General features: G+C 41.7%; 1 protein-coding gene across 1 annotated transcript in view; it reads right to left on the reverse strand.

Moving 5' to 3' along the window:
* Window positions 1-7,902: 7,902 nt before the first annotated feature.
* Window positions 7,903-23,956, reverse strand: part of MRPS27 (mitochondrial ribosomal protein S27) — a 106,725-nt gene continuing 90,671 nt past the window's right edge. Inside the window, exons 6-11 of the mRNA XM_017890584.1 lie at window positions 22,819-22,897; window positions 21,135-21,250; window positions 16,604-16,706; window positions 14,392-14,534; window positions 12,002-12,169; window positions 7,903-9,523 (exon numbers count right to left, since the gene is read on the reverse strand). Of these exons, the coding sequence (XP_017746073.1) occupies window positions 9,284-9,523; window positions 12,002-12,169; window positions 14,392-14,534; window positions 16,604-16,706; window positions 21,135-21,250; window positions 22,819-22,897 (849 nt within the window). The 3' untranslated portion in view covers window positions 7,903-9,283. The remainder of the gene's footprint in view (window positions 9,524-12,001; window positions 12,170-14,391; window positions 14,535-16,603; window positions 16,707-21,134; window positions 21,251-22,818; window positions 22,898-23,956) is intronic.

The raw sequence follows: 23,956 nt of genomic DNA on the forward strand, positions 1-23,956 counted from the left end.
GCATGTTATCACTCATAGGTGGCAACTGAACAATGAGATCACTTGGACTCGGGAAGGGGAACATCACACACTGGGGCCTATCATGGGGAGGGGGGAGGAGGGAGGGATTGCATTGGGGAGTTATACATGATATAAATGATGAATTGATGGGTGCTGATGAGTTGATGGGTGCAGCACACAACATGGCACAAGTATACATATGTAACAAACCTGCACGTTATGCACATGTACCCTAGAACTTAAAGTATAATAAAAAAATTGAAAAAAAAAAAAATCTCCACGTGGATATCCAATAGTAGTCTTTAAAATACCCTAAACCAAATGTAACATGTCCCCAAACAAACCCCTGATCTCCCTTTGCAAACTGCCTCTCTCCTAGGCTTTTCTACCTCAGTAAATGACAAATGCATATTCTTGTTGTTCAGATCAAAAATTTTGGCCCCTCAGCAAATTGACTGGCTAGCAAGTACTGCTGGTTTGACCTTCAAAATACATCAGTCAGATACCTTCTCCTCATATTCACGGTGACTACCCTTGTCCAAGTCAAATCATTTCTCTCCTGGTTTATTGCAGGAGCATCCTAATTGACCTTCCTGTTTCCTATCTTTGCCCTCCTAGCTTATTCTCCGTGTTGCAGCTACAGTAGAGTAATCCTCTAAAAATATTAAGTCAAATCATGCCACCCATGCTCAAAGCTCTTGAGTAAGTTCTCATCTTAGAGTAAAAGCCAGTGTCAGGCTTACACAATCCATCCCTCCTCTGCCCCTTCTCTCTGACTTCATTTCCCACTTCTCTCTACCTTACACATTCTGCTCCAGCCATACTGGCCTCCTTGCTATTCCTCAGGCATTCAGCCTTTCATCTCGGGGCCTTTGTGCTATTTCCTTTGCTGGACATGCTTTTTCTCCAGGTGATTCCACGGTTTTCAGTCTCACTCGTGGGTTTTTGTTCAAATGTCATTTTCTGAGGAAGGCTTTCCCTAACCACCCTATTTTAAGTTGCAATCTCCACCATTTACCTAGCACTCTCTTTTTCTCTACCTTCCTGGTCTCCATATGACATATTATTTTTACGATCAAGGTTGGGGCAAAGCCCGGTGCAGTGGCTTCACACCTGTAATCCCAGCACTTTGGGAGGCCAAGGTGGATGGATTACTTGAGGTCAGGAGTTTGAGACCTGCCTCGCCAACATGGCGAAACCCCATCTCTAGTGAAAATACAAAAATTAGCCAGGCATGGTGGTGCACACCTGTAATCCCAGCCACTCAGAAGGCTGAGGCAGGAGAATCCAGCCTGGGTAACAATGTGAGACTGTGTCTCAAAAAAAAAAAAAAAGGTTGGAGTTAATGAGCCAGAGCCTGGGAAACACTCATACCCAGCAGTGGCCCAGCATGCTGTTAATGGAGAACATTTGTAATGGGCATTAATGGTCTATTCTACCTACTATCATAGGCATATGCACTTTGGAGGGTGTTTTAAGGATTAGAAGTTTGAACTCTGCAGAGATGAAGCATCATGGGAAACAGAAGCCAAAAAAACAAACAATTCTACCACTGAGGGCATCAGAGGATATAATACCCCTTTTATAAATCTTCCTCATAGTCCTTGATCCAGCATTTAAATTTCATGATGAAATTTATTTTCAGGTGCTTTTTACAAGAATAAACTCCTTGTTTTCTGAATATGTCTGGCTCAGATCTGGAATCTCTTTCATACATAATAATCACAGCTCAAGCAATGATTTTGTTTTAAACAAAGATCCCAGTGGTTACTGCCACAACCTCAGCAGCGTTGCCACCATCGTTTGTTTGGATTCCCCTGTTACCACACAGGTAATAACATCCTCAAAGCAGTACACAGTATCAGCAAAAAGGCTAAATCCATGGGGAATAAGAGGTTATTTTCAAGCTAAGACACTGTTATTTAGAACAAAAGGCAATTTTCCTTTGTTGAAAAGCATTACTTTCCAACCATTTCCTAAAGCAAAATTTTTAAAATTGATCATTTTCAGAATTTGAAAAGCTCATGAAAATACAACCACACCACATTTTCTGCTTTGATGACTCACTAAAGTCAAAGCTCTCTGAGACCTTTTTCTACTTCATCTCTTTCTCACCTATGCCCAGGGTACCAGCGGAATCACCTTCCACTGACTCACGCAAGGTCACTTCACAGCATCTGCATTTTGGAACTCAAAACTCCTGCTCCAGTTACAACCAGACAGCAAAACCATATAAATCACCATTTACTCTTTTCCCTAATGGATCTTACTCAGGAAGAATAATGGCCTACTCTGCATCACTGCATATTTTATATTTATATTCAGAGTTAGACAAGAAATAGCTACTAAATTAATGATTCTTCTAGCCTGAAATATCATTTGTAAATGAGCTATTTGCTACAAATATCATTGTTGGGTCTCATCTACATTCCCTGAAAAAGTCCTGTGAATGCCCCACCCGTAAATCCTAGGCCAGGGTTTCTAATGTCGACACTGCTAACATCTTAGACCAGATAGCTCCTTGTTGTGAGGGACTATCCTGTGCACTGTAAGATGTTTAGCAGCATCCCTGACCTCTACGAATGAGATGCTAATAGCAGCCCTTCAAAATACCTTGACATTATCAAATGTCAGATGCTAATAGCAGCTCAATCAAAAATACCTTGGCATTACCAAACGTCCTCTGGAAACAAATCACTCTTGGTTGAGAACCACTGCCCTGGGCTTACTCCTGGTCATCGGCAGATAGTTCTCCACCAGTGGATGGCGTTTCTCTAACAACACCTTTCAACTGTGTGTTGACAGGTGCGAATGTGCCAACCTCACTAGAATCTAAGTTCTTCCTGGTTTCTGCCCAAGGGTGTTTCCTGGTCATGGGAGTGTGATGGTGCTGCACTAGGAGTAGGCTGTAGTGTTCCCAACCCATAAGGGAATGGACTGAATGGGCAAATACGTAGCTAGCTTCCTTGCCTCTCAGAGGAAACTGCTGAGGTGTGCTCTTCATGGTCTCTCAGAGGGTCCACAGCAAGAAGGAGCCGGTTTCCACAGTCCACTCAATCATGCACCCTTTGTTGGCTCTCCTTTCTACTCTGTCTCAATTTTTCCTTTCCTCACCTGCTTTCGTAAGATCACCTCCAACGATGCACCTGCACTCAAATTTCTGTCTCCTGTCTTGCTTTAGGGGGAACCTAAACTGAGACTGTGATCTTCTGAGTTTGGGAGTGCACTTTAGGAGTCAGATATGGGTTTGACCCTGGCTCTCCAATTCACAGACGGAAACCCTGGCATTTAATCACTTCTCTAAGTTTTTGTTATCTTATATATAAAAAGAGCTGTAATAATCGTCATATTCTTGCAGGTTAAATAGGATCATGCATACAAAAATTTAATATGGCACTTGGCTATAAATGGTCAATAAACATTGGCTTTTATTATTGGTCTAGAAATGATAAGATTTGTGTTATAGCTTCATCACTTCCTAACTCCTTGCTTTGAGGCAGGTAAGTGGGATACACATATGTAGAGAGAATTCTGATGTGATGCATCATGCTCACCCCCTATTTTCCCCCCACAAATCTTCCTCCTGGTGTCAATTTTGGCTTACACTATACATTGTAGAAATCCAAAGAGGCTTTCTTTGGCATTAAACCTTCAGCTTAGGACATATGGCTTCTAGCATCTCAGTATTTCTCCTGGGAATTATACCTCTGTTGGAAGACTTTCCTTTCAACCTAATAAAAAATATTTCACTCAATAAATGTTTATAAGCCCCTTCCTCATGGTAATGCCTCTTCTCTGTGTTGGGCCACAGCCGTGAACAAGATACACAGAGTGCCTGTCTTCATGGAGTTTAAAGTCTGGGGCCAGTCTCATCAATTAGTTCTAAATAATTAATTCAAAATCCATAAAATGCTCAAGGCGTTTAACACTCCAGGGGGTGTTGCAGACTTGCTGCGATGATGGCTCATAAAAAAAGCCTGGAGAAAGGGATAGCCTGAACTGAGAACCACTGAAATACCCGAATTGACCTAGCAGACCCAGGAGAAATGGATTAAAAGTCTCAGGGCGGCCTCCTGGAGTGGATACATATGTATCACAGGAAGCCAGAAGACCCAGCAGAGGACTATGTTCCCTCGAGGGCCAGGTGGCACGCTGCTCATCAAGGTCACTGGGAATGCACTGGGAGAGGGCAATGGTGAGCAGGCACCTGTGTCACCGGGTTTGGTAGTAGACTAGGACTCACAGTAGGAAAGGAGGTTATGCTCGGTGTTGTTGGCAATAGGGATGATGGGTGTTGAAAGTCTCCCCCATCCCAAGCAACAGAGGCTAGGCAGTGGTGCTTCCTCCCTCCTTTGCTTTTCCAGATGTGGGACCTCCACCTGAAGGCTTTCCTCACCCAATCCCAATTCCACCTCCTTTCATTTTTCACAGGCTTTATCCCCCCAAAACTGCTTTCACTGCCACCTCTGACTCATGCTGACCTGCTTCCTGGGGGGCCTAAGTGACACAACAAGCTTCTAGAAATGTTTTTCATACCTAATTCTAAGTTCTTTGTTCCACCACAGCAGCTATTTTTCCTTTCCTGGGTGGTTAAAACAAGAGGGTTTCCCAAAGTCCATCAGTTACCTGTGGCCAACAACAACAACAAACAACAAAAAAACAAATTGTTTTCAGTGTGAAAAAAAGGTTTTAATCAACTTTTTTGGTCTTGCTCTGTTGCCCAGGCTGGAGTGCAGAGGCTCAATCTGGGCTCCCTGCAACCTCTGCTTCCTGGGTTCAATCGATTCTCTTGCCTCAGGCTCCTAAGTAGCTGGGATTACAGGTGCCAACCACCATGCCCAGTTAATTTTTGTATTTTTAGTAGAGATGGGGTTTTGCCATGTTAGCCAGGCTGGTCTTGAACTCCTGACCTCAAGTGATCCTTCGGCCCGGCCTCCTAAAGTACTGGGATTACAGGTGTGAGCCACTGTGTCTGGTATAATCAACTTATTTTCAAGGCCTCTGACTACTTCTTGTAGCATCTAAACGAATCTTCTCACACACCTACCTGATTCCACAGCCAACAAGACGGTTGGATGCAAGGCTGGGTGCCAAGGCAACACAGCACCAAGGGGAGGATAGCACATCATTTCTCTTTCTTCTCTTCTTTCCACCACCTTGCTTTTTCTTCCTTTTTATGGCCAAGGTAAGTATGGGATGTGGGTCAAAACAAGTTTAATCTGAATTGTTCATTTTAGCTTAATTTAAAACATTTTCTCATGAACACACCACACAAGCCTCTGTGGAAAGAGGACCCCAGGGCAGCTTGAGGCACTCGTATGTGACTAATTAATGCACAAAGCAGGCAATTAATTCCCTTCATTAGAGCTCTTCCCATCGCTGGGCTTAAAGTGATCTTCCTGTGAACTCCCACATATATTAACTGTTTGTCTAATGACACCTTTCAGCTGTGTGTTGACGGGTGTGGATGTGCCAGCCTCACTAGAATCTAAGTTATTTGAGGGTAAAATCTATAGTTTATTCATCCTTGCAAACTCCATAGCATTTGTGGAGTGCCTTGCACACAGTATATGCCGAACACTTGAGAGCTTCTGAAAGCAGTGCTGGAACAGACAGTACATCTGCTGCAGACAGCAAGCTTATAAGGGGTGGTCAGTGGTACCCAATGGAGCGGAGCGTTTAAAAGAAAAAAAAAAAAAAAGATCACTGTAGTTGATGACCATGCTGTGCAGCAGAGTGGTAAAGCTGTAAGCCAAATTCTCAGCATCTAATGAATGAGCAATGAGCCAGTAAGTGTAGATACCCTTTCAAGAAGTTTGGAGACATAAGGAGACATAGCATAACAGCTTGACTGATGGCAGGGTAAAGGCTTTTTTGCTGTTAAAAAGCATTGAATAAGGTCTTGAATAAGACTGTAGACTTAGAAGAAATCAACAGAGATGCTATAAGATGGAAAGGAAATGCTTGAATGTGTAGAACAGGTGGGCAAGTACGGGTCAAGGTCACAAATGAAGAGTCTAACCTTGGAAAGGAGGGAGGGGATACCTGTATTTGAAAGTAGGAAGGGTGATGGAGAGAACATCTGCTTGTAGTTCTGAGGGCAGAGCTTCAAGCTAACACAGAATAGAAAAGCTATGGAAGCAAATATGAGAGTCAATTAAAGGAAGGACTATTGAGTTGAAGAGAACAGCCATAATTTTGTAGAAGAATCTAATCAGCCTAATACTATGACTTTATATATCTACACTTAGTAAGTCAGAACCAAAAAGAAAATTAATGGTGGTGTTATCAGTTTCCTAGGGCTGCAGTAACAAAGTACCAAAAATGGTGTGACTTAAAATATCAGTTCTGAAGGCTAGAACTCAGAAATCAAGGTATCGTCTGCAGGGCCAGACTTTCTCTGACAGCTCTAGGGGAGAACTGTCCTTACTCCTTCTAACTTCTGGTGTTTGCTGGCAAGTCTTGGTGTTCCTGGGCCTGTACAGTCACATGCTCATCTTCCCTCTGTGAGTCTGTGTGTGCAAATTTCCCCTTTTAAAAAAACACCAAATTGGATCAGGCTGACCCTGATGATCTCATTCTAAATTTGATTACCTCAATAAAAGAACTTATTTCCAACTAAGGTCAGATTCTAAGGGACTGGGGATTAGGGACACAATTTACCTTTCTTAGGGAACACAATTCTACGCATAACAGATGGGTGCAAGGATGTAGGTTGAAGGCTGGTAAGTGAGCCTGGATAAAGGGAGTGAGAGAAAACCAAGATGCTAATGAGAACATCAGGGGGATGGCTGACCATGGGGCCCACACTGGAAGAGAAGCAGATTCTGGAGGCCAAGAGTTGGGGTGATGGGGTAAAGGCTAAGGGTTAGCAGGCAGGAAATTACAGGGCAAGCTGGTTCAGCAGCAGTCATGGTACGAGACAAGCCTGGGAGAGTGGAGACTTCAGGATCTAAGACCTTGGATTCGTGATATGAGGCTGAAGGTTTGGCTGTCACTATGGCAGGTCAGCTGCAGAAGGTAATTTGTTACTGGGAGATGACCCAGTTGAGGTCATCTCCAGAGACCAGGGCACCAAGAGCAGTTTCTCCATCCACATGGAAGAAATACAGAAGATGACATCAGGGAAAGGGACTAAGGACAACTGTATTGGGAAGAGCCCATTGTGAAGGAAGGCGGGAGAGTATCCTATAGCTCAGGAGATAAGGACATGGGGAAAGGGCAGAATACTTGGAAGGGAAAGACTCCAAGAGTCCTGAGAAATGGGGCACAAGTGTGGTAGGAATCCTGAGGAGCAGGGAACATGGAAATTCCTGTGGGACCACAGTACAGTAGCAGAAGTGGTCTCTTTTGGTGAAGACTAGAAGTAAAGTACATTGGGGCCGGAGGGGGAAGAAAAATGAAGGCAAAACGTTGAGCCAAAGCTTTAACCAGATACTTCATGTTGTGACAGTCATTAATTTACTGGGCAAAAGTTGCCCTTCGGTTTGTCTTGAATGTTCCTCTTAATGTAGTAAGAGAGTGGCTGAAAAGCTATCGTTGGTAAACCAAAATGTTGGAACTGACTTTTGGTCACGGCCCGCTGCCTAAGTAAGACTCAGCAGCTTTGCTAGTCTAAAGGGCCCTGTGATGGATCCTGACTGCAGTTCCACATGGAGGCCACAGGCAGGGAAAGGAACAGCAGGGGAGCTGCTTGGTTTCATAAAACGGGGACACTGGTACCTCCCTCATAGGGCTGCTTGGGTTTTCAGCCTACAGTTAAGTCCTTACGAAATATTAGTGGTGGTAGTTATCATTATAAATCCCATAGTCTGAGGGAGGGTTGAAAGTACGCTCCTCAAAATCATAGTAACAATGAGTCCCTCTCTCCCTTCTCCCTTTCCCCAAAGATAAAGAATACACTAACGTGATCCCAAAACATTTATTTCCAGAGGTTTTTGACAGAAGAGTACAATCTTGAATAAAATTACACCACTGTACTTAAGGGCAACACTACACAGTAAGCAAAATCTGCCCTGACCACTTTCACAGAAGAGAAACTTCAGAAAGGAATTTTCCATCTCCTGACAGTTTTACAACATTCGTATCTCTGACGTACTTCAAGCCTCAACCCATCTCTCATTTCCTAACTTCAACAGAAATGTGTGCTCACAAGTTGTGTGTGCGCACATGTGCCTGTGTGTACACAAAAGGCTCATTTCACCTACTTGATAAACGAGCTCAGATGATGTTTTAGAAAAAAAAAAATTGGAAAAAAAAAGTTACCCCAACACGATGGAGAAGCCAAGCCAAAAGGCTTCATGCTAGAGATAGCTTTCTTCTCAAAAACTCTTACATCCTAGAAACGTCCCAGTGGGTGCCTAAAAACTGAAATCCAGCAAGTTCATGGCCTTGAGTTCACTCCTGTCCTGAATTTCTCCCAGTGCAGGTCCAGAAGGGCAAGATGTGCCAGAAAGGAGAACGTGGGAATGTGTGAGTATCCCACAGCCAGCCCACAGTGCAGCTTGCACTCAGAGAGGAGACTCAGGGACACAAGGTCTCAGGATGCACAGCTCACCTTGGCCTCATGTGCCTGGGCTGGGGAGAGGGAGACCATTCAAAAGCCTGTGCTTGGCTGGGTGCGGTGGCTCACGCCTATCATCCCAGCACTTTGGGAGGCCGGGGCGGGCAGATCACTTGAGGTCAGTAGGTTAAGGACAGCCTGACCAACATGGTGAAACCCCATCTCTACTAAAAATACAAAAATTAGCCGGGGGTGGTGGTGCGCACCTGTAATCCCACCTACTCAGGAGGCTGAGGCAGGAGAATTGCTTGAACCCAGGAGTCGGAGGTTGCAGTGAGCCGAGATCGCAGCACGGCACTCCAGCCTGGGTGACAGAGTGAGACTCTGTCTCAAAAAAGCAAAAACAACAAAAAAGAAAAGCCTGTGCTTCAGACTTGACTCTTCAGCCTTGGTTTCTCCCAGTACCGTCACTGGGTCTTAGGAACTTTAATGCTCATAACTAATCCCTGTGACCCAGGAACGCCATCATGAGCCTCAAGAGCCCTCCTTAAGGTATTCAGCCGGTGACTTCAGGCTGACCACTAGCCACCTGCATAATTCCACAGCCCTTCTTGGCATCTCGATGGGCAGTCACGGTGCCTTGCCATGTAGGGCACATAGCCTGCTTTAAGAAAAGAAGATGGGTAGAGAAAGCTGAGGCTGCTGTCCAGGCCACTGTTGAGTCCTGGCACGGGGTTGAGTGAAGTTCTTGTGAGAGGGTTGGGGTCCTGGGGGACCCTATTAGGCAGATGCCTTCGCTACTTTCTGAGCCTGGTACTCCTGCTTCGCTTTCTCCCTCTGTTCCTGTTCTCTCTGGATCAACTGTACACGATCTAGATGCCACTGCTGCAGATTCTGCTCATAGGTGACGATGTCCTCTGCTTCACAGGTGGAGAGTTTTTCCTTGACAAGCTGGGTGGTCAGACTTAAAAGACTTTCTGACTCAATTTTGCCCAGAGCCTGAAGCTTAGAATGTAAGGCCTGTTGGAAACAAAGGGGACAAATGAGGAGAAAGGTAGAGAAGTGAGAGAAGGATACAAAGAAGAAAAACTAGCCCTGAGTGACTGACTTTAGATTTGAACAAAAGTTTGCTGACTCGTAGTTTAGTCCTCATTCTAGTGCCCCAGAATGAAGTCACCTGGCTGGTAGAAAAAAACCATTTTGTTGGGAAATTGTCATGCTACCTTTCATCCAGGTGCTGTTAGCTTTTGTCATTTTCTTCAGCTCGGCAATTTTGCTAAGATGCACCGCATGTGATTTCTCTCCTTTCACTCACAAACAGTAAATGGAATTCCATATGCTGTGTCTCCCTGTGTAATTTCTTGTTTTAAACCACAAAGATGGCCAGCCTCTAACAAATCTATGTTTCCACCCTGACCTAAACCAAACCAAGCAGCAAACTCCAAGAACAAGAATTCTAATATGCCAACAAAATGGCAGAGACATCTGCTAACTGGAGCAAGCCCAACCATACTTGTGCCTTCAGAATAACTGAAACAAGTATTTGCTTTCCTGGAGTTCCTCTCAACAGACGGAAATCAGTTCAAGGAATAGCTCCCCTGAGTGCCTGCACTGCTAGAAGCATCCACCTGCTGTGCTCCACTGCAGGTCAGCCTTCACGTACTGCCTGCTTACAGCACCAGCTGAAATGGCAGCTTGGTTTGGTTGGTGGTGTGTTCCTGGAGAAGTATTAAAAACATTAATCTATTTAAGTACTTCGAGATGTACTCTCTCATTAGAGAGAGAGAGGGCCACTTATGGGGCCAGCTGTAGCTTATACCACACATCCCCATGTTCCACAAACGCCACTCATTGGCACAGGAAAGGAGGCTTGCTCCAGTAACAGGGTTGGAGGTGGGCAGGGTGCCTAGGCTCCAGGAGGGCCCAGAGGCCTAGTGTGAGAGTCAATCATATAAAAATGGCTCCCAAACAAATAACCTCAGACTAACAAAAATCAGGCAACAGGAAGAAAAGGAAATGTAAAACGAAAACGATTTCTCTGATAACGCTCTTCATGTGGGGTTTGAGGCCAACAAGACAGTTTGGGACACCAGAAAGAGGACTCAACTATGAGTCGGCAAACTTTTGTTCAAATCTAAAGTCAGTCACTCTGGGCTACTCTTTCTTAGTTTTGCTGTCATCTAACATGAGAAAGGTAGTCTCTAGCATCCAGAGATCTTGCAAGCAGAAATGCGCTGGTGCCCAACACGCAGTTAGTAGTCAATAAATACTTGTCTTTTTAAAATGTTCATAAAAATACATTCGTAGAGGAATGAGGGCTGACAACGTAATGCAGGCACAGCTTTCTATTCTCTGAGGCAAAGTATATAAGAAACGAGAAGGAAGTTTTAATTTTTAAAAATAGTGTGGCAACCTTGGTCAATGTGAATGCAATGAATCATAATATATGGGGCTAAGGAGATTTTTTTTCTTTTGCCTTTCTAAATATACAAGGTTAAGCAAAGAGCCTGAAGGGGCAGACATGCAAATTCTCAGCCCAGCTATACTGCCAATTCTCTGGGTACCTTGGGAACATCGATTAATCTTTCTCAGTTTCAAATTTTAAGAGGGAAGTTGAGCAATGACTTTATAGAAGTACTGGGCGAAATTGCTGCTAAAAATACAACAGGCTCCCCCTTATAACACTGGGAATTAGGTTCTGTCCAATTACTGAAAAGATTTAAACATAATAATCTAGCAGAGTTTACATCTTATCAATACCAAAATGACCCAAGTCACACACAATAAATGGGAAAGTTTTTTGCTGTACAAAGAATTCCCATTCTGGCAGCATTTTCCCCCCCTTTGCACTAGACAAGAATCAAAGCAGCTAAGAAGCCAAGAGTTCAAACACCGAACATGGTTCTTTCCTGACACTGATCACAGAGCATTTTGGGATGTACAGAGTTAGAAGCTCCCAAAGGTAGCTTGAGTTCTCAGGGCTGTTCTGGAAAGATATAGTGCAAACTGTTTACAACTTCCATGCAGCACAAGAGAACAACACAGCTGCCAAAGATGAGCAAAGAGAGATGTCCGCGTGTTATCTCTACATACGCAAACGTGGCATTATAGTGTCTAACTGGGTTTTTAGGTTATCAAGCACATTTAGTGCAAGATGGAGAAATGGCCAGATACTTTCCACCTGGGGTGGGAGTCAGGTTATTGCTAAGGAGACAAGCAACTATCTAGCCAACAGGCGCATATCAGGAATGAGTGGGTAATGACATGCTACCTTAGTGAACAAAACTGTGACCGATTAGCTCAAGTACAAAAGGAGCATAAAAATTCCATTGGTTTAAGACCACTTCCTGTGCAAAGCAATACGAATGTAATGTTTGATGTCAGTTTTTAATGCCTCTTTGTGTGTGACACTGATGCAGAAAGAATGCTTGTCCATCACCATAGGACAGAAGTGTGTTTTATACACTGCTAAGAGAGACACATTCTGCTATGATTCACCTGAAATCGTTCCAGGTATTGAGGAAGCTTCGACTGTTCTGTTTCCTCGATGTCTAACTGCTCCACCAGTTTTTCCCACGCTTGGTTGTCTTCATCTTTTTGGGACTGCTCCTCTGAAACCCCATCAGCTGAAGTCAGAGCCTTCAGCACTACATCCAGCACATGGAGCTGTGGAGCAGAAAGAGGGTCAGCAACTACATGTTTTACGGCCCAAAAGCACATGGTGAAGAGAGGCTAGAAAAGGCGAAAGAAAGCAAGAATGAGCTCTAAAAGACTGTGAAAAGATTTCTCTTATAAAATTGTAGAAAATATAAATGGTTATATTTTTTCACATTATAAACACCCTATCAGATGGCATGGAAAACAGTACAAAACAAATAGTAGAAATAAGCAAGCTAGGCTGGGGTATGGTGGCTCATGCCTGTAATCTCAGCACTTTGGGAGGATGATGTGGAAGGATTGCTTGAGCCCAGGAGTTTGAGACCAGCCTGGACAACATAGGGAGACCCCATCAATTAAAAAAAAAAAAAAGCCAAGCATGGTGGTGCACCCCTGTGGTAGGTCTCAGCTGCTCAGGAGGCTGAGGCAGGAAGACTGCCTGAGCCTGGGAAGTGGAGGATATAGTGAGCCATGATCACACCACTGCACTCCAGCCTGAGTCACATAGTGAGACCCTGTCTCAAAGACAAAACAACAACAAAATACCAAATAAGCGAGCTAAGAATTATTTGTATAAGTGAATCAGCACAATGGCAGCTAAGTTCGCTTTTAGTTAGCCAGATAGGAATCCAGGAATAATGCTTGATGGACACTAAAGTACTTCCTATTTCCATGTCTTTCTTCCTCAGTCAGTTTGGATTTGGGACAAAGAGATAGACAACTACAGAACACAACCAACCAAAGGCCATTTTAAGTGTATGTTAAAGCCTCTGGATATAGGCACAGGTCTCCCTCAGAGAAAGATTTTAGCTCACATGGTATCTGTAAATTAAGAATTGGTATAATTCACATAAGCTGCTGGCAAAGACCAGAGATGCATACATGAAATTCATTTGAATGAGGTGATTTCTGTGACTTAGGAAGTAAATTTAAAACAGAAGGTTTTGTTTTGACCCCTCTCCCCTCTACTTTCACTTTGAGGTACATCTCCCTTGACCCACGGAGGGCCTAATGATCAGAAATGGGACATTAATAACAGTAAGGCCAGCAGAAACACCTGCCTGGAAACCAATTAATCCTGTCCATGTCACATCAGAACACAAATCCTAAAAATATGCCAAGGCCTTTTAATACCACTAATACATCACACCCAAACTGGACACATAGCACATTTTTGCTGACATGTGAACACATTTTCTACTGTTAGAATGCAAAGATTGCAAATCTGGCTGAGATTGGAAGGAATATTTCCCTAGCAAAGTATCTATGTATAATTTTGTGTTTTCAATCACCAGTACTGACTACAGCAGGGTTAAAACAAGTATAGTGACAAATGTATATCCTTTGTTATAAATGTCTGGCAAACAGCATAATGATTCACTAGACATAAGTGTAAGGTGACAGGACAGACACCAGACCTGACCACCTCAGGACTGAAATATGAAAGCCAAGGGATGAGCCCTAGCAACCAGAGTCAAGAAAAAACAAATACGTGGCTCTATGGTAACCTTTACACCATGGTAACAAGACAACCAATGTCCTTCTCAGGCCTCAATTGGCTGTAAAAGCTGTTTAGACAGGAGCAGACACTAAGGCTGCCTGTGGGGTGTAAGGCGCATCATGTCTCCTGGAGTTAGAGCAACCCCATACTGTAAAGGGTCCTAGGTGACCAAGAGGCACGAGCTTTGGGACTGGTGGGAGGGTAGTGTTCTTGTTCTGGTAAAGTGAACACCTTAGAACTTTGAAAGAAACATCTGGGTCAGATCTCATCAGCATCACACATTCACACAGAATGGTTTAAGAAGGTTCCATGTCTGGTCCCCAGATTCATTTCTTGAGGACTTTTATGGGGAAAAATGCTATGTAGCCTACATGCTATGTAGACTACATGGGGTTACAGAAATGCCAAACATATTTAAAATGAAATTTTACCCTCTCTTGAGTTCCCAACGAGCTTTTTATTTTTTGGTAAGGAGGTGACGGACGAGGCAGTGGAATAGTTTTTTTTTCTTACACAATGAACTATAAATCAATGTTAATCAAATTTTCTAGTACCTTTGGTCAGAAGCATTGAAAATGTTTGTCGTTTTGCGTTTTTTCAACTGGATAAGTACCTATTCTATAGAAATACAGAAAGTAGGGGTAGGGGAAAGACCATGAAAACCAATTTAAAGCTCAGGTTATGGGAACCAGATGGCTAAATCTTACTGCCTTAGAGCTGAGGAACATACCGCTTCTCTACACAGCTTTATGTCTTCTTGGGAGGCAGCCACTTTCTCCATCACTTGCAGGGCTCTGTCAAGGTAGCCTGGTTTCCATATCAGAGGCATGTTGTGGTACACAGCCCGTAGCCCTTGCTGCAACTCCACCTTCCCTGTGGCCAAAAAGAACAATAAAGAATGCTCAGCTATGTCTTCCCACCATTTCTAAGACTGAGGACCTGAAGGCCCAAGTGAATGTTCACCTGGCAGCTCTAGAAACAGAGAAGGATCATTTCAAATCTGTACCAAGAGACTCATCTCATCCAGTGACACTTCAGATGGATAATGAAGAATGTGGTAAAATTCACTGTATCCATTTTGTAATGCAAAATTACATGAACTTGTTTTTCTTCTTTCTCATTTGGGCTGGTGAAGATTTTCATGAGGATGTATATATAAACCACTGGGCTGAGGGCAACTGAGAAGCTGACATACATGGCTTTAGGTAAGGATACCCTTAAAAAACAAGTCAACCGAGATACAATTTTGTTTCAAGAACAAAATCTTCCCCAGAAAAGAAATCTCACAATTTTCCTACTGTGAAAATTTTGTCAACATCCGACCACCTTCCCTGCTAGGCAATGTTTGCCATTTTTTGGAATCCTTCAACACATCTAATCCTTATGAAAAAAACCCTCATCTTTCCCTTCTTTCCTTTGAGTTTCGTGGTTTTAAAATCACAGAGTTCATGCTCATCATCTTTTTGGATCTCTGGACATGAATGTTTCTCTGGGTACCTCAAGCCATCACACCTGGAGTTCAAGATGTGGACACTAGACAGCAGGATCTTCTGGTAGGGAGATGGCTGTCTGTATTCCTGTGGTGCAGAACCTCTCTGCACTAATGACCAAAGTCACCTTGAGCTGTCCAGTCTTAAATCTACCTTCTTTTATCTTTCCTGGGAAGGAGGATTTGGGAAAGCCAGAGTAGGACACAAACAGACAAAGCTTATCAGGAGACAGCTAATTTTAGACCTTTAAGGTGCTTGGGGCTGGGCTGCAGTTACATTCTGGGCAGCTGCTTCCATCAGGGTTGAGTGAGGCTGCATGGCAAATGACACAATGAGAGCAAAGAGCTTCTGATCTGATGGCTGCCATCACAAAGAACCAGGGCCTCTGCTCACAAACCACAACAAAGTACATTTTCTTTGCCCTGTCACTTCTGACCAATTCAGGCTGTGTGACAGTCCTGAATGCTAATCTGAAAGCAAAGGAAAATACATGTAAATCAACATCAAAAGCAGGTGGCAAATAAGGAAAAAATGATTTTTAAAAAGAGTGGTCAACTCCTTTGTGAGTCTGATAGACAGTCAATAAACTCTGAAGTTCCTCTGCGTTATTATATCAGAATCAGCATCAAGAATAACACTACATTCTGTTGGCAAAGATCAACTTCAAAAGCAGTCAAACTGCTATAACTTTGTGATTTTCAAAAACAAAGGTAAGTAGAAGCAATGTATAATTGAGAGATGCCTAACTACTTCAGAGATAATGGGAGAATAATGAAATAACATGCATTTAATAAAACTCTGTAAATCAGGACAACATTTTATGCACATTTAGGTTGAACCTTATTTGCCCAGATTCCACACAACCCAGGTTCTGAGGCCATTCTTCAGAAGGCGTTGTCCTCTTAACCTGTCTGATTTTCAATGCAATCAGGGCACAAGAGGAAAGCCACCATCGTACCTCCTGGTGCAATCACATGGTACCCATGAACCCACTTTTCCTGAAGTGCTACTACTTGTGCTCTTCCCTTACCTGAAAACAATGCCAAAGATACAAGTTCAACTCTAACTCTTAATTTCTTACCTTCTGGACTTTAGATCTAAAGAGACAGAAAGATCGTTGTTAATACTGGAAAAGATTCTACTAGCTAGTCTCCCTAAACAGGGCCAGAACATCCCTTTCTTTCTTTTTGATCCCTTCCTCAGATTGATGACCACTGAATATTATTACCTATGTCCACCAGAACTAGTTCTTGCTTTGCCAGTGATGGCAGGTTTTAAGAACCCTCTTTACTCTCTTATGTAAGGCCATCAAGGTCTATTTTTATGTCTGAAAATGAAGGGTAATTGGATTTCACTGGTAAATTTAAATCAAATTATAATTTTATCATGAACTGGAAGAATGCAACAATTCTGACCATGAAGAATGATATTTGTAAGGATCATTTAGCTTACCAAGAAGTGCACAGCCATACAACTGGGAACTGAAACCCACTGAGTTCTTTTGTTTTAGGCCTGGAAGCAATAGGGATGCACCAAAGTTCCTCTCCTCTTCCCACTGCAACAGAATATACCAGATCATGATCCATCTAAGCAATGAGTACTTTATACAAAAATGTGACTTTTAATGACACAAGGAAAAGAACATGTTATAGCATTAAGTAAACAAAGAAGAAGAACAAAGCTATATATACATTATAATCCTAATTTTGTGAATAAAAGGTACTTATGTCAAAGAAAAATATAGGAAAGAAATACCCTATATGTTAATAAATTTTGGGCAGTGAAATTATGAGCAATTTTGGTTTTATTCTCTGTATTTCTTATTATTTTCCAAAAATTTGGCAACGAATAAGTGTTTCTTTTACAATCAGAAAAGGAAAACAAAACAAAAATAAAGAGTACACTTTACACCAACACTCACTTGAGACAATCAATAAAGATTCAACGCATTATCAGCCCCACAATCACTCACATTGCTGTGGCCTGATGGAGCAAGCTTTTGAATTTTAAACAATTTAGCAAAGATAAGACTTCTTCAGAGTGTTAGGATAAATACCACTATTAAATTGCTTTTAGATAGATTTGTGCCTCTCAAAAACAAATGAGGCAATCAGAAACAGTGATCATTTCTTTCAACCCAGGGTGCAAAATTACGCTTCAATAAAAGCGAAGCCTTTAGAGACACGGGGGAAACAAAGAGCAAAAACACAAGCATTGCTAAACCTGCTGCAGACTAGTAGGAATGATGACTGGAGTACTTGCTGGTAATGCGGTCAGGGGAGAGCCCTGGCAACTCCCCAGTGGGATTTGTGATCTTCTTGGTGCCACATGAGTACACACTGGACAGAGCTCGAGCCCTAACTGTGGCTTCAAAACATAGAACACTAAGCTCAGGTTGCCCTGCACTGGTCTCTGCACCCAGAGATTAGGGAGGAAGCAGAGAATGAATAATGTCTGCAGGCTGCAGTTACAGCCACGTGCAAGTGAGGCACCCTAGATGTTCACAGGCACCCAAACCTCTTTACTGTGAGTAGCTTTTGTGCAATACAAGTGTCATTTCTTGAGGCTGCTCCCCTATCTTTGAGAAAAGCAAAGACCGCGGGAGAAAAACAACCCCCCCAAGCACTTCGGCAGCACAGGTAAACAAAAGAGTTGGTAATTAAAAACCAGGTCATTTTACTTTCAAAAGGAAACCACTCTAAGAAGTTTGATTTTCCCCACTTAAAACTGCATGAAAAGTGGGGCCGGCGAATAATAAATAAGGAACCTTAAAACATCTTTTCCCCCCTGTAGGGAAAAACATGAGCTATAGTATCAGGCTGTAGCAGGGTTTATTAAAGCCAAACAAACACTAAAATATCTAAGCACTAGATATCTTTTATGTGTTAGGAGTCAAGAAAGGGTGGTGACAGTGACTGGGATGGTGATACTTCTAAAGGACTTCAAAAAAGATGAATGAAAACAAATGACTGTCTTAGAAATTCTCTGATCATTGTCTGGGACTCCTGCAACTACTGCTGCTTACATGAAGCTATTAATGTGTCAACATAAAATAATAGATCTCTTCCAAGCCTTTAGTTTCTTTTCTTTTTTTCTCTTTGGAGACAGGGTCTTGCCCTATTGCCCAGGCTGGAATAAGGTGGTGTGATCACAGCTCACTATAACCTCAAACTCTGGGGATCAAGGGATCCTTCCAACTCAGCCTCCTGAGTAGCTAGGACTATAAGCATGTGCCACTATGTCTGGTTAATATTTTTTTTATTTTCAACTTCTGTAGAGATGAGGTCTTGCTATGTTGCCTAGCCTGGTCTCAAACTCCTGGCCTTAAGCAATCCTCTTGCCTTGGCCTCTCAAAGTACTGAGATTACAGGCATAAGCCACTGCTCCCAGCCCAAGCCTTTAATTTCTATTGTAGATACTATAATGGATTAATTCAGGTGTTGTTTCATCAACGCCCTCAAAGTTTTTCCATTTTATGCTTTCCCTCTTCCATTAATACAAAGCAAATCCTCATTCTCCCAACTTCCCCGCTTTACTCTCCATTTCATAGCTAGGCATCTTAAAAGAGTTGTCTATATTTCTAATCATTCTACAATCCATTCCAATTTGATATCCTGCTCCATTACTCATATGGAAACAAAGGTTACAATTTAGTGCCTCCCATGCCACTAATGCAGTTAGTGAACTTTTTTTTTTATTCCTCATCTTATCCTACCCCTTTGGAAGCATTCTACATGTAGACCATCTCTTCCTGTGGATTCTGTGGTCCAACACATTCCTGATTTCCCTTCTTTTTACTTTCTGGCTCACATTGGAAACATTTACACAGGGATGTATAAGTCACTTTTTGCAACCATTTACACATGGATGTATAAGTCTCCAAAACTGTATCTCCAGTCCATATCTTTCCATTAAGCCTCCAGTTCCTTGGTGAAATCTCGTGACTGTCTCAAATGAATTTCAAAATGCAACACGTTCAGAGCCACATTAACGACTTTTCTCATAATATCCAGTCTTTTCCCAAAGTTCCCTCTTGCAAACAACACATGGAACCCCTTCCATCCAGACGTATGAGTCAGAAACTGAGGAGAGAATATGTGACCCCTGCTTCCCTGCCTCATCTTGTTATCTACCTCTCAAATATGCCCACTCTCTAACTGCATCATATCCTGGTCTCTATGCTACCATTATCCCTTGCTCAGATTCAAGGCAGTCTCTCAAATCGTCTGACCACAGCCATCCTTGCCCTGCTCTGATAGCTTATTCACAGTACAGCCAAAAGGACCGTAGGAAAACACAGATTTGATTATTATATGCCCTCTGCTTCTAACTTTTCAAGGGCTTCTCACTATTTTTAGAATGAACACAGAATGGCTTAGTATGGCCTACATTTTCCAACCCTATCTCACTCCACATCCTCCCTACCATTTTCTGTCATAACTACATTGACTATCTTCTTCCAGCCCATTTCTTTTCACTAAGTTTTCCGCCACAGGGCATTTGCACATGTTATTTCCTCTTTTTGGACTGTTCTTCCCCTCCTTAGCCAGTTAATTACCATTCATCCTTTAATAGTAACCTAATAAATATTTCCTTAAGGAAGCCCTACCTAACCAATTTAAGTTTAAAATACAGAGAAAACTCCCTATAATATATTCTTTTCATAGATTTCTCCTTTGTAGTGTTCATGACAGTCATAGTTTTATACCTGTGTGATTGTTTTGTTTAAATGTCTGTGTTCTTCCTAGATTGTAAGCAGGAAATATTTGCTCACCATTATATAACTAGTACTTGCCAACGTATGGAATTTGTATGTGTTCAATACAGTATATTTAATGAATTAATAATGAACGTGGGGTATATCATAATATTATGACACTCAGAAAGGCATAATATGCCATCTACTTTTTAGAATGTGGGCTGGACTAAATGACCTCTTCAGTTCCTACCCAAACTGGGATTTTTTGATGTTTACAATTGAGGTTAAGGGCAGATGGCAGAGGCAGACTGACTGGCTTTACCAGGTGGCTTTGTTACCTACTAGCTGGGGGGTTACTCTGTAACATCTCTGGGCCCCAGTCTCCTTATCTGCCTAGGGTTGTTGTGAGAATTAAATGCATTAATACATTTAAAACAAGAACATAGCCTGATGTAAAGTAAGTGCTACTTAAAATATCGGTTATTGCTATTGTTATTCTTAGGACAACAATAAGCAATGACTAAATATGCGAACCTAAGACCTGAAACCAAAACTTGATATTGTAGACTTTCCAAAACGGAACTGCCCTAGAGAAACCTTAGGAAAATACTGATACAAATGAAATAATCAGTATTTAATGTCCCAGGTAATGGTCAATGTTAGCTGCCTCACTGCCTCTTTGACATGCCATGTCCAGCTCTCAATGATTTCCAACGACCCATTTCTGAATGTCTGAGGTGCACTCAGCCTAGTTCAGGTTTCAAAATACGCAATCACTTTTGACTCAAGTGGAACAACCTCCAATTCCATTCGTTAGAAACCAGTAACCACAATGTACAGAATAAACACACATTCCTGGTTGTGCCTGGCCACAGAGCAGTAGACACCTTTTTCTAGCTTTTGAGAGCAAGCCCCTGCTTGCCTTTTCTTTTCTTTTTTTTTTTTTCTGAGACGGAGTCTCGCTCTGTCGCCCAGGCTGGAGTGCAGTGGCGCGATCTCGGCTCACTGCAAGCTCCGCCTCCCAGGCTTTACGCCATTCTCCTGCCTCAGCCTCCCGAGTAGCTGGGACTACAGGAGCCTGCCACCTCGCCCGGCTAGTTTTTTTGTATTTTTTAGTAGAGACGGGGTTTCACTGTGGAAGCCAGGATGGTCTCGATCTCCTGACCTCGTGATCTGCCCATCTCGGCCTCCCAAAGTGCTGGGATTATAGGCTTGAGCCACCGCGCCCGGCCCCTGCTTGCCTTTTCTAAAGTTCTTAATACTGCTTTAGGGAAGATCACTTACACTGAAGTCTGTCTTCTCTGCCAGGCAATGAAATAAAACATAGAGGGAGAGAAGTTGGGTGGAAGGTACTTCAAAGGCTTCTTGCATCATGACCTCAAAAACCACAGATAAAGCATCTAGCAAGAAGATGAAAGTAAAAATCAGAGGAAATTAGTTGTAGGTAATATTACCAAATCTCTTTTAACCATAAACACTCTTAAAAAGGGGGGCATGGTAAACAACAACAACAACAACAACACAGAATTAAGAAGTAAAATATGCGGGCTCTGGCCCTAGTTCTTCCACAAACTAGGCTTTTCCTAAGCCTTTAGCTTCTATTTTACATACCAGAATGAACTAAATCAGGAGCTACTGCACCAGTGTCCTGAAGGACATTAAATAAACCACTAATTTCTCTTGGCTCCCAGTATCATCTTCATAATAATAAATTACTATTTGCTTCATCTACTTCAAAAGAATTTTGGACAGTTCAACAAGATAATACATATGAAAATGGCTCAAACTGTGATGCAAGTTTAAGGCATCATGTCTATCAGCTAGAAGAGCTAAGGCATAAAGGAGACACATGTATTCTCAAGGTCACCCTGAGAAGCAGAGAGGCTGGTCTGACTGCCCTATTCTCTGCTCTGGTACCTTCTCACTGTTAAGGTAGAAGAGGACAAAATGCTAAAGGAAACCCTAAATCTCAGGTATTATTTCAAAGAAAGCAAAATAATGACTATAAAAAGGACAATAAGGTTCAGTTTAAAATACTTGTTGGAAGGGAATGGGAAATGCTCATTCATAAATTATAAGCCTCTGAGTATAACATATAACATAAGATATTTGTTTGCCCATTAATGCTGGTCATTAAAGCCTGGGCAGTGGTCTTTAAGCAATTTTTATTTTCCCTCGATATTCTACAATATAGATGGAGGCCAAGAAAATCAAGTTAAACAATTTCTTTCTGTAGTTATTTGGTGGTAAAGTAGAGAATATTAACAATGGCTTAACATACAGTGCCTGTTCATATCACAAGCACAACAAATGTTTTTCACTTACTGAGTTTTTTTTTAACCAATTTTTACATATATTCATAACTATAAAATAGCACTGATTTGCAGTTGTTCCTAGCAAGCTGGTTGCACATGTTGTCATGGTTCTGAATGAGGCCATAGGCATGAATGTCTGTTCTTTTTGCAAATGGGGAAACTGAGATAGACAGGTAGACCAGGTAGTCATCTAATAAGTCAGTAGAAAAATAAGAACCTGGAAGGAATTTTCTTTTACATAAATAAGCCAGTAATATTTTAAAAGAGCATAGGCTAAAAATTCAGTTGAAAAAAAAACTCATTTCTGCCAACTGTTCATTACTGAATCCAAAATTATACTTGAAAAATAAATTTACTTTATCCTTTATTTATATTCTGCATTTCAGTCAGTTTGGGAAGTGAAATTAGATTGGACAATATAATTAACTTACTTTTCCTCTATAATCATTTATGTACTTTGATATTTTTTATCCTAACAAAATAAAATAATATTTTAAAATTTTGCATAAATGATAATCATCTAAACTTTTCTGACTAAAAGAGTGATGAAGAGATGTTATTAAGAAATAAAAAAGGGGAAGTTCCTACATTTGTACACCTCCTTTTGGGAGCTGGAAGCCCTATAAACACTGAATCTGGGTTTAGTTTCTTACCTTTGTAATTTTCTTTCTTTATAAAAGAATCCATCAGTAAATTGAATGTAAAGTTATCTGGAAAAATTCCATATTGAACCTATAATGAAATGAACACAACAGGAAAAAAAGAGAAAATTATCTAATTTAGTCTGTAACATATGCCTATGTATGTATTATTCAGAATAAAATTTGCCACTATTAGCTTTAAAATATTTGACTATCATTTTACAGCATCTGTGACAGTGAAACAGAAGCCATGACTCATGAGGTCTGGTAACTGGAACTGTTGGTCAGTGTGAGAAAGTTGTGAGTGGGTGTCTGATATAAGACAACTGATATGTAAAAACTAAGGCTTCAATTCTAACACCTCATCATAGCTTAAAAAAAAAACACAGAAACCCACACAACCCCCCTAACTGGTTCAGTGACTCTTTTTATAAAGTATGAATAACAATGCAAAAACTCTCACGAGAAAGCAGACATTACACAGCATCTTCTGGTTCTCAGCCTGGCTTTTCAGGTCCCAAGAAATATGCCAACAAATATTTGCTACTAAATTTCTAGAATGTTGTGTCATACAACTGAATACTTGAGAATTCAGATTTCTTAAAATGTGGACCCTTTAGCACCTGCAGGATGTCGACTTTCTCGGAGTGTTTTTAACAATACAGATTCCTACATCTCAGACCTATAGAACCAGAATCTCTGGGAACTGAGCATAAAACCTGAATTTTTAGTGAGCTTCTTGTGATTTTCATGCATACTCATTTTACTACCAGTGATCCAGATTGTGGCGGCATTTTTATCTGTTTCAAATTCTTCGGTAATGTTAACCACCATTCCCCACAGGGCTCCACTCTTCCTTCTTGCAACCAATAGAAACACCTGAGGAATTTTCCAAACTATATCCTTATCCCCTTGAGAGATTTTGATACAGTCCTAACCCCCAACTGTGAATCACCACTGAGCTGACTCATTGTTTCCAGGAGTTATATATAGGAGCCGCAGGTGTGCTGAAATGGAAACATGTCTAAAAGATCATTCTTTTAAAGGTTGTAGCTCATGGCCAGTGTCTATATTTCTCAAAGCAGTCATCCAAATCAGTATTAATCCCTAGGGCAGGATAAAAACCAAAATATTTTAGGATGACAAATCA

The sequence above is a fragment of the Rhinopithecus bieti genome, unplaced genomic scaffold (genome assembly GCF_001698545.2).
Source record: "Rhinopithecus bieti isolate Rb0 unplaced genomic scaffold, ASM169854v2 scaffold_18354, whole genome shotgun sequence".
Taxonomy (NCBI): domain Eukaryota; kingdom Metazoa; phylum Chordata; class Mammalia; order Primates; family Cercopithecidae; genus Rhinopithecus; species Rhinopithecus bieti.